The sequence below is a fragment of the Ruditapes philippinarum genome, unplaced genomic scaffold (genome assembly GCF_026571515.1).
Source record: "Ruditapes philippinarum isolate M1 unplaced genomic scaffold, ASM2657151v2 ctg5649_1_1_1_1, whole genome shotgun sequence".
Lineage (NCBI taxonomy): Eukaryota > Metazoa > Mollusca > Bivalvia > Venerida > Veneridae > Ruditapes > Ruditapes philippinarum.
Window position 1 is genome coordinate 69,521 of NW_026853286.1, and position 11,872 is coordinate 81,392.

Sequence of the window (11,872 nt, forward strand, 5' to 3'; positions counted from 1 at the left end):
CATAGATCGCGCATAATCATTTAGTTGCAAAAGTTTTGATTGAGATAAGTAACAGAATATATATTTTAATGATTTCTTGAAGAACTGAAAGATGTTTACTGACTATTAAATCTAACAACAGTGTTGCCGATAAAGTTTCCGTACGTTAAAATGATCGACAGTTAAATGGTCAAACGGTCGCTAATTAAGTCTCAAGCAAAGGAATAGCCTATGCAAATATAAAAATGATAAATTCAAGTAGTTTTCAGAAAGTTTTAAGATAATTGAAGTGCAGGTGTAAAAATAAAAGAAAAAATCCCACCTGATTGAAATCCATAATCAAAGCTGTTTGACCAGTTCCGGTGCAATTCCTGCATACAAATTAACAAATTGTCGATATAAACAAATGTCCCTGATTTTTAACTCCAAACCAAACAATTATTGTAAAAAATCGTCTTTTTGCTCGAGTAAGAAAAATTCTTTATTTATAAGGATTCATGATCAGTACTACGGAGTGCTTACCGGAGTGTGGCCACAAATTCCAAAAGGCCCTGCATGAGATATAATATATATATGTGGCCACTTTTTTCAGACAGAATGAAAAAAACACAGTTACTGATGTATCTCGAGGAATAAAGCTTAATGACATAGCATGGCTACTTGCAGGTCACGTTTCAAGATCTATGGCTAAAACATGTCAGAAAATTATTTGAATCAGGTGGATTTATTCAATACAGTTACAGATTCTCGACATATTCAAGATATACTTAAGTGTTTCATTTTACTTTGAACAGTTACTTACGTGAGGCAATGAACAATAGCATATTTTCATAGATAGATTGTATACATTGTATATTTAGATGATATTAAATATTTATAAACCTCGTAAATACTGGACTTGGTCAATTTCTACTGTCCAACTTCACCCGTCCACAGACTTCTTAGATATGACCTACTCATTTCAAAATTCTTAGCCGATTTTTAGCTGACGTTCCTCCCGAAACTTGTATAAGGGCTACTTTTACCCGTGCCGGTTTGGTATAGGGCCGAGTTGGTTTTTTACCTGATAATTCCTCCAGGACCATACAGAATATGGTCTTTGGAACTGGTCAAATTAAGCTGTTTACGGCGTATATGAGCTAACGTGTATGGTGTCGGGGTGGGAGTGGGTGTAGGGGACAGAGAGCCTTAAATCAAAGCCGTTAAATATGCAACTTATCGTTCTGATTGATTTATTGCCCTTTGTATATGTCTTATAAGAATACCTCCATATTTTTACATTTACATGTATTTTGATGTGGTATACTTGAAATCTTATTGTGAATAAGTATGACCATACTTCATAAATTAATATTATCTTTTTGTACCATAAAATTGTACAATAAATTATCATACATGTATAGCAAAAATCTTTGCAAGAAATTCACGTTTGTGCAACGTTACACAAATGTTTGTCGATAAAATGTATCAAAAGTAAATCGAATCTTGATGAATTGCCGCAGATGCAAGCGCTCTTTACCTTATATAGTAGCAGTCTTAGAGATACAAAGTCGGAAAAACACACATCAAACTGTCCAAAATAAGGAAGATGTGAGTGGAAACTATTCAAAATAGTCATAAGGTACAATATTTGAATAAGCTTAAAAACAAAAAAACAACAACAAAATCTTTAAATCTGAAATTTTCGCAATAAAATTAAAATCCTGCTTCTCAAATAGGTTTACCCTTTTACTTTAAATTAGAAAGTGTTTGCTGTCTTGTTACAAATCAACATGTGAATTAAACGTCTTTAAATATCATTCCTTTCAGTTCCGGCAATCTGGAAGAGAAGTGGCAATGCAGATAGATGCTATGGAGTGCCGTCTTCCGAATGCCGGGCATGCCAGGAGAGAACACGAGACCAGTCACCCACATCAGGATAATATGCATGTACCAGGATCTCGACAGCATTGCTAATGTGCTTTCATCGTCACCGGAAGAAAACTTTGTTTCTAGTTATTTATTTTTGCTTATTTGTAATGAGTTTATGTATTAATCGGCCATTTTGGACATCGGGAAGAAAGAAAAACGGTGTTAAGTATGCCAAATATCATGTTAATAGCGTACGCATGTGATCGTATTCTATTTAAGTCAACGTGCAGAAAATCAAATAATTTTATTACAGATAGTGGGAAGTATGAACCATTTGAAGAAGACTTATAAAGGATAATATGATAAAGCTGTGAGAAGGAGCGAATTGATGCAAATTATGAAACACCAATCCTGGTGTAACTGAAGAACAAAAGGAGCATAAATGCACTGTACAGCGAAGGGTACCACATGAATAAGTCGATTTATGGGATTTTCTTCTTTTTTTAACTAAGATCATGGACGGAATAGGATGTTCGCCCGGACAGACGGACGGACGAACGGTTCAATTACACAAATTAAAACCGTTCGGATTCTGTATTCATGTGTGAATTAACCTCTCATGTGGCTTAAAGCATCTCGTAATAATTATCCCGCTGCTGTCGTGAAACACTATGTCACAGGTCATTTTTTCTTTTTTAGAATATTTCATAACCATACTCTACTTATCACTCTCGTCATTTATTCATCTCGTACAAATCACTTCATTGTAACACGTTGACGGGCCTCAGTTACTATTAATATCCATAAGTTGCTGGACCACATTGGCTATATCTTAACACTTCAGGAACAAAATATCCCAACACTTGAGTGTATACAATGGCACAGTCTAAACGCTCACAATAATTATAGAGAAAGAGCGAAACACGGACGATATAAATAGCAGATGGTTAATTTGGATAATAATCAAATTGGATATAATGGCACGTGTTTTAATGTACAATAAGATTCCGTGATAATGGAAATCTGATAAATTAAGTTAATAGTGCTTTGAAAGAATTAAAAAAAAAGATTGAATTTTATGTCACTTTTATTACGTTTTATTATAGATATATTTATATTTTATATGATAATTCATGTTTGTTACTCCATTATCCTTCAAAAATAACTTTCTTTGTATAAATATTGCAATAAATGGTAAGGGTAGTTAGACTTCTTACGTCTTCATCTAAAACTATTCTTACGTGCATATATAGGACACCCGCGGACGATAAAGAAAGTAAACAGACAAAAAAAACATAAAGTAAAATAACAATGGCGATACAGTTGTAAATGATATATTACAAACGAAATATAATTAAATACTTACATATGTTTACATTTTATTTTGCTGAACAAGCATATATGTCTTGTCAAGACGTGTATAATGACTCATTTAGTGTTCTCTTGAAAGTGGATTTCAACATATAGGCCAGATATATGTATTATGACTCTCAAATGTTGAGATTTCAACACAGACACAAGATATATGTAATATGTCTCTCAAGTGTTGGGATTTTAACATCTAGACATGATATTTCTATAATGACCCTCAAATGTTGGGATTTCAACATGTAGACCAGATATATGTATTATGTCTCTCAAGTGTTAAGATTTAAACATATTGACACGATGTATGTATGAGGTCTCTGAAGTGTTGGGATTTCAACATGCAGACAAGATATATGTATTATATCTCTCAAGTGTTGGGATTTCAACACATACACATGATATATGTATTACGTCTATCAAGTCTTGGGATTTTAACGTCTAGACAAGATATTTCTATAATGTCCCTCAAGTGTTGGAATTTCAACATATACAGTAGACATGATATATGTATTATGTCTCTCAAGTGTTGGGATTTTAATGTGTAGACAAGATATTTCTATAATGACCCTCAAGTGTTGGGATTTCAACATGAAGACAAGATATAATTATAATTAGTCTCAAATGTTGGGATTTTAACATCTAGACATGACATTTCTATAATGTCCCACAAGTGTTGGGATTTCAACATGTAAACAAGATATATGTATTATGTCTCTCAAGTCTTGGGATTTTAACGTCCAGACAAGATATTTCTATAATGTCCCTCAAGTGTTGGGATTTCAACATATAAACAAGATATATGTATTATGTCTCTCAACTGTTGGGATTTTAACGTCTAAACATGATATTTCTATAATGACCCTCAAGTGTTGGGATTTCAACATATAAACAAGATATATGTATTATGTCACTCAAGTGTTGGGATTTCAACACATACACATGATATATGTATTATGTCTATCAAGTCCTGGGATTTTAACGTCTAGACAAGATATTTTTATAATGTCCCTCAAGTGTTGGGATATGAACATTTAAACATGATATATGTATTTTGTCTCTTAAGTATTGGGATTTTAATGTGTAGACAAGATATTTCTATAATGTTTCCCAATTGTTGGGATTTCAACAAATAGACAAGATATATGTATTATGTCTCTAAAGTGTTGGGATTTTAATGTGTAGACAAAATATTTCTATAATGACCCTCAAGTGTTGGGATTTCAACATATAGACATGATATATGTATTATCTCTCTCAAGTGTTGGGATTTCAACATATAAAAAAGATATATGTATTATATCTCTCAAGTGTTGAGATTTAAACATATAGACATGATATTTCTATAAAGACCCTCAAGTGTTGGGATTTCAACATATAAACAAGATATATGTATTATGTCTCTCAAGTGTTGGGATTTTAACGCCTAAACAAGATATTTCTATAATGACCCTCAAGTGTTGGGATTTCAACATATAGACAAGATATATGTATTATGTCTCTCAAGTGTCGGGATTTTAACGTCTAGACAAGATATTTCTATAATGTCCCTCAAGTGTTGGGATTTCAACAAATAGACAAGATATATTATATATTAATATTATATAATTAACTATTATGTCTCTCAAATGTTGGATTTCAACATACCGGTATAGACATGATATATGTATTATGTCTCTCAAGTGTTGGGATTTTAACGTCTAGGCAAGATATTTCTTTAATGACCCTCAAGGATTGGGATGTCCAACACTTGAGGGTCATTAAACATATATGTTTAGACATTAAAATCCCAACACTTCAAAGACATAATACATACATACATATATGTATTTTATAGATAGATAAAATATTTTATGTCATTGTTGAACAATCAGTAAATCAAACCGACTCTTAATGTAGGTTAAACTAGTAAATCAAACTGACTCTCAATGTATATTTGGCATTGGCCAATCTGAGAGCACCCTTAACGTCACGTGCTCTCTAACAACCAATCAATCAACGGCATCGGCCTTTCTGGAAAAAATTTTAGAAGGGAAAAGCACGCTACATCTGCTCTGCTATAATTTTAAATTTACAAGTTTTCACACATTGTTACGTCTGGAAGTTAACGGTAAAACGTTACATTCATCCTTCTTTAACTTTTGCATATAAAATCGCTGCAACACGGATGTTCTTAATTTAGGAAATTGGATGAGTTTGTATTTTCATTGTGCACAACGAGTGACGTCATCCTTTGAGGCTTTGTGTGATAACAGTGCCTTTGTGATATAACAGTGCCTGATTCAATATGGCGGCATCGATCCAGATATTTGGTCATTCCTTTGTTTCCCGTCTGAAATCTTTTCTACGGAATGAACCACATCTTCATTTTAACTTAAACTTAACTTCGCTCCCGTTGGTACAATATTCGGGTTATTCAGGAGCTAAGGTGGAAACACTCCGGAGGAATTTTACGGACATTACGGATTTCGCTCCAGATATTGTTGTACTTTTGATTGGGACAAATGATTTATGTCAACCGGATGTTGACCATGTCAGTGTTTCCGCAGCAATATTAGACTTAATTGATAGTTTACTTTTCTTGGGAAACGTAAAAAGGGTGATCTGCTGCCAAATATTACACAGACGGCCTTCACAGTCAACACATCATCACGTTGATACAACATGGTTTAATAATCGTGTAGATGAGACAAATTACATCTTGTCAACGAACATTCAAGCATTGCCCCATGGCCGTGCCACTTTCTGGCGTTTAAAGGGATTTTGGTCTCCAGAAGCGCAGTCTCAGGTCTTTGCATTAGATGGGGTACATTTGTCCGTCATGGGTCAAAAGAAGCTGTACTCTAACATCCGTGCTGCAGTGGTTGCCACTTTAAATAATGGTCTAGAGATATGAAAGATATGTATTCCATTTCATTTTTCTGTTCTAGAAGTTTATGCTTGTAGGGGTCGTCCAAGTCACTTGGATGAACTCATTTTTCCATCTATTTTCACAAGCTGAATGACAAGTTTAAAGTTTACAAGATTTTACAAATTTGTTTATATGCATACAGTCACCTTTAATAAGGCGATACCTGTGTGATCTATGCTTTTATAACTAATTAATAGATATACAGATTGGTATATAACTGTTTGATATAATTCATATTGTTACAGAACAAGCGGTATACAGCTTTTTGGGTAGTCATTTTCCATTTACATACAGTATTATTGTATAAACTTGTGTATATCTGGATATGTTCATATCCGGGAAAAATGTTCTAATATGTACAAGTTTTGAACACTTAACAAATTTAACCGCATCAATATTTAGTACTCAATTCAAGGTCAAGCTTGTTAACATATTAGATATATATTATAATGTGTATAATACAAAAATAGGCCTTTTACCTAAAGGTCAGTTTTGGGTTGGTGTTTCAACATTTGCTTTTCAAGCTCAATTTAATTTTTTTTTGGCTTTTAGCCAAATATACTTTTAGCCATTATATTATATTTACTCACGGCCTTTTAAATTAGAGTACAACTTTCTGAAGGTTTTCATCTGAAGCACTTCTTAATCAGTCTGTAAGGTCTCAATTAGTAAATTATTAAACAAATACCACGTCTCGACAAGGAAGGGCAGTCAATTAATTTCCGGAAATAACATGCTCGATTTTCCAGTCTAGACTGTGAAGTTCCAGACTATGTTCTGATGTTACCATGCTTATATATCAATTGCCAGACTATGTTCTGATGTTCCAGACTATGTTCTGATGTTCCAGACTATGTTCTGATGTTCCAGACTATTTTCTGATGTTCCAGACTACGTTCTGATGTTCCAGACTACGTTCTGATGTTCCAGACTATGTTTTTATGTTCCAGATTTTATTCTGGGGCTACAACATTTAGTAATGATTCTCCAGACTATGTTCTGATGTTCCAGACTATGTTCTGATGTATTTATATTTATCTATTGTTTCCAGAATTTTTTCTGATGACGCAGTATTTTACTGTTTCCAGACTATGTCTGATGTTCCAGATTATTTGAATTTATTTATTATTTTGTTTGTCTGATGAAAAATAATATTTTCTACAGGATATAACCAGAAAAAATAGTGTTGGTTTACTCTGGCTTTTTTCTTTCAGATGAAACGCAATAAACGTTCGGCCACAGTGAGCCATTGTAATATGCCATGCTGTTCTAATAGTAATAAAGATGATGTACAGAGTCCGACGACGGCTCATTTGGAAAACAATGGGCAAACTCGCAGGAAAAAGACCAAAAATGATCAAAAGTCACTCAGGGGTAAAAAAATCCAGTCAAAGCTCAACACAGCAAGCTGCCCAACTAGCAGGGGGAGGTGATATAACTCATAAAAACAAACAGGCTGTAAGCAGATCACACCAGAAGAGGAAAAGGGGTACAGTCCCTCATCAGTCGCCATCTTCTAATTTCAATCAGGAGGAAAATGACATTCAAGTCCTGCAGGTATCGGAGGATGAAGAAACCTCAACCTCAGAAAAGTCAACATCCTCAGACGAGGAAGAGAGTGATAATGACGAAGGCTTTATAAATTTCAGGGACATAATATCGTCCCATTCAAATTACATTACAGGTAATGCTCTAGAAATGACACAATTTGTCGAACCAGTCTCCACCCCCATTTCGCATTCCATACCAAAGTCGGTCATTAAAAAAATCCAAACTAACAAGTTTGTGGACTTCTCTCGCCTTTTGCCAAACATGGCCTTGCCCCAAGCTGAAAATTATTCTTTAACATTAAATGCTAATAACCATTTAAGTTTGGTACCTAATTCATCTTCCAGAAAAATCCAGTCCATTGAAACATGGACAACAGCCTTTTTAAGGTTTTCAGCCATTTATGCTGCAACTTTTCCCCATGAAATGCCTCAATTAATGAAATATGGGGAAATAGTGAGAGATTTGGCCCGTCGGCGTCAAGGTTTGGGATGGTCATTCTATGACAACCAATTTCGCATGTTTCGCGAAAGGGAGCTAATGCCATGGGACAGGATTCACACAGAATTCTGGGTCATGGCAACCTCTCAACTGGCACCCCATCATAATGGGTCATTTCAGAGTAATCGGCCCTTTCGTACAGGGTCCAGTAGGCAATTCAAATCCGGTTATAGTTACAGGAAACCCTCTAAATTCCTTGAAAATACCTGCTGGACCTTCAACAGACGAGGTTTATGTCGGGAACCCCGATGCTCCAGGCCTCATGTCTGTGGATTCTGTAGGGGGGCCCACTACGCCGGCCAATGCTCATTTACTAATAAAGACCAGGCCATTACCTCCAGTCCCTCCTTTAGTCAGGCCACAAAATCTCAAAACACTCCCACAGTCAACCGTATTCCCAAAAAATAAGGTTGGCCAGGTTACTACACCAGTTAAGGTTTCTGTTTTGTCTACATACTTGCAAGGTTACCCAAACCGGAAATACTTAATTAATGGTTTCACAATAGGTTTTAAGCTAGGTTACATTGGTCCTCGTCAATCTACATCATGCTCCAATCTAAAGTCCTGTTCAGAACTTCCCGATGTGGTTTTACAAAAGCTTCAAGCAGAAATCTACGCAAAACGCATTAAAGGTCCTTTTCATGAAAGGCCTTTTCCTAATTTCCATATCAGCCCAATTGGCTTAGTTCCAAAGAAAACTGTCGGCGACTTTCGTCTTATTCACCATTTAAGCCATCCAAAAGGTTCATCAATAAACGACCACATAGACCCAAACCTAGCTACGGTTAAATATGCCTCTTTTGATGATGCGGTAGCAACTCTGTTAAAATATGGCCCTGGTTGTTTCTTTGCAAAGACTGATATTCACAATGCTTTCAGGTTAATACCTCGGATCATGAGCTTTTAGGGTTTAGCTTTCAAGGTAAATATTACTATGATACATGCCTCCCGATGGGGTCATCTAGTTCATGTTCCATTTTCGAAGCTTTTAGCACTTCTCTTCAATGGATTGCTACCAACAAGTTAAAAATTCCTCACATTGTCCACATATTGGACGATTTTTCTTTCTTTGGTCATGATTTTAAGGCTTGTCAAGGTCATCTAGATCAATTTCTTAACCTCTGTAAAGTCATGGGTGTCCCAATAAAACAAGAGAAAACCGAGTCAGCCCGTCGAGTCATCGTATTCATGGGCTTAGAACTTGACTCCATAACTATGGAGGCTCGTCTTCCCCAAGATAAGCTATCTAAGTTAAGGTCTCTATTATTATATCATACAGGTCGTAAAAAAAATAACACTTAAGGATTTACAATCTTTAATTGGTCTTCTGAAATTTTTGCTGTTCAGTAGTCATACCAGGCCGTTGTTTCTTACGGCGTTTAATCAATTTAACAGTAAAAGTTTCAAAACCTACACATAGGATAACTTTGTCAGCCGATAGTCGGCGGGATCTCAAAGCTTGGTTTTTGTTTACCCAACATTTTAATGGCAAAAATGTCCTTCTTAAACAACGGTGGTTATCAAGTCCCTCATTACATTTACACACTGATGCTGCTGGGTCACTTGGATATGGAGCTATTTTTAACAATAGTTGGTTTTATGGGGAATGGCCAAACCATATGACATCATTCCACATCACATTTAAAGAACTTTTTCCTATAGTTTTAGCATTGGAAATCTGGGGTACAATTTTAAAAAACAAATGTATTATCTTACACTCAGATAATTATGCTGTAGTTCATATTATCAACAAAACAATCTTGCAAAGATTCTGTTGTTATGAAGTTAGTTCGGCGCTTAGTTTTAACATGCATGCAACATAATATTTTGATACAGGCTAAACATATACCAGGAAAGGATAATGTTTTACCAGATCTCCTTTCACGTTTACAGGTCAAACAGTTCCGCCTTTTGGCACCACAAATGGACGACCAACCTACCAAAATACCAGAACAGTTGCTGCTTCTTCACTGAACTCTTCGGTCTTACACATACTATTAAAATCCCTGGCACCGTCCACAAGAAACAGTTACCGAAATGCTTTCAAACAGTATAGCCGTTTTCATAATACTTACTACACTAAGTTCAAAGGCTCCCTTCTTCCTATTCCAACTTATAAAATGGCACAGTTCATTGCAGTATGCCACTGATAGGCCCGGCCTTTAAACCGGCCGACTATATCAACTTGGATATCAGCTTTGTCCTATACTTCATCGTCTTCACAGGTTAAGAAATCCTTCTAAGGCATTTTCATTATTAAGAAACTGTTATACAGTATTAGGAAAAACTAAGGGTCTCGGACAAACGTCACGGTTTCACTATTCCTTTGCTTAGGTCATTAATCCAATCTTTGAGCAAAATTACTGCAAATCCATTTACCAAGCTCCTACTGAAAACGATTGTACCTGGTGGCTTTCTATGCCTTGCTTCGTCTTGGAGAAATTTCAGTCACCAAAACGGGAAAAGGCCAATATTGTTAAACTTGAAATGTTCATTTTTCAATATGATAAGTCTCGGCTCAATAGTGCCTCCATCCATCTCACTCATTTTAAGCATTCAAAAGGCCAGACAGCCAAAAATTTGTGCTGAGTAGGTCAAAACACAGACAACTTTGTCCTGTACGCACATTAGCTTAATTATGTCAGTCAGATCTCCTCGTGTAATGGCCCGTTATTCCGCTTTAGTACGTGGTCACCCGGTACAGCATCTTTCTTTAGGCGTATGCTAAAACGCTGTCTAGTAGAAAGCGACTAGATCCTACCAAATATACATCTCACCTCTTTTCGAATCGGAGGGCAACCTTAGCACATGACCTGAATTTCTCTAATACACAAATCCAACAGTTAGGCCGTTGGTCTTCACAAGCATATACCAAAATATCTGCGGCCCAGCCTTTCTAAGGGACCAATCAAATAAGGTCCTTTGTAACAAATTCAAGGATTTCACTTTGGGTACAGACAAGTTCAATACTAATTGTCAAATTAAAAGTATGGCTAGGGCCTATGCATAGTCCACTCTATCCTTATTGTACACTTGATAATATTGTTGACTGTCTGAGGCAGCAAAGTTTATTGTACAATATACATTTTAGATTGTTATTGTAGTACAACCGGGTTTTACGCGGTGATATTTTCATACTCAATGACGGTATAGGCATCTACATACTACATAAGTGTTACAATTTCATGTGTCATTACTAGAGCATTATATATATTTATACATCTTACTATACATAATTTTATTAAGGAGTGGAGCTCCATGTATGATCTTTATGATAAGCTGCAATTCCCTCAACTGTCTGAGGCAGTGAAGACTTGGAGCACATGCTTTGAATAAAATTGTCGCATGATTATATTTAATTATTAAGGCAAAATAGATATCTAAAACTTCTCTCGTATAGATTAAGGAATGTCACTTTACGACTTATTTTAACTACGGACTACAGAGGCAGCGAGCCCTAAATTGTCACGTCTTTAATTTTTCTTATTGCCGATATAAAGCTAGTTTCACTCGAACTGTCTGAGGCAGCGAGCAAACGGTTCAGTTTCAGTAATTTATGGATTAATTGCCTTATTTTAACTTAGACGTCTTGAAACAGCGAGCTATTTGTCACATATTTAAATTTTATTGATGTTACATTATTACAAAATTGGTCTCATGTTTGGTTGTATTTTATTTTGCCTGATTTTCACTCGATGTCTTTGAGGCAGTGAGCTA

General features: G+C 35.5%; 2 protein-coding genes across 2 annotated transcripts; both read left to right on the forward strand.

The window, feature by feature from the left end:
• The first annotated feature begins 5,027 nt into the window (after positions 1 to 5,027).
• LOC132736398 (uncharacterized) lies at positions 5,028 to 10,305 on the forward strand. The gene is made up of 3 exons (XM_060723524.1): positions 5,028 to 5,305; positions 7,321 to 7,790; positions 10,049 to 10,305. The coding sequence occupies exons 2-3, from the start codon at positions 7,391 to 7,393 to the stop codon at positions 10,303 to 10,305; spliced, it is 657 nt and encodes a 218-aa protein (XP_060579507.1). The 5' UTR covers positions 5,028 to 5,305; positions 7,321 to 7,390.
• Positions 5,483 to 6,091, forward strand: LOC132736397 (uncharacterized). The gene has a single exon (XM_060723523.1). The coding sequence runs from the start codon at positions 5,483 to 5,485 to the stop codon at positions 6,089 to 6,091; it is 609 nt and encodes a 202-aa protein (XP_060579506.1).
• Positions 10,306 to 11,872: the final 1,567 nt, after the last annotated feature.

Excerpts from the sequence above, each read along its gene's own strand:
- LOC132736397 (XM_060723523.1), top strand. The coding sequence starts at position 5,483 with ATGGCGGCATCGATCCAGATATTTGGTCATTCCTTTGTTTCCCGTCTG.
- LOC132736398 (XM_060723524.1), top strand. The coding sequence starts at position 7,391 with ATGATGTACAGAGTCCGACGACGGCTCATTTGGAAAACAATGGGCAAA. Across the intron at positions 7,791-10,048 it reads CCATTCAAATTACATTACAG|GTCAAACAGTTCCGCCTTTT; the intron begins GTAATGCTCTAG and ends TCACGTTTACAG.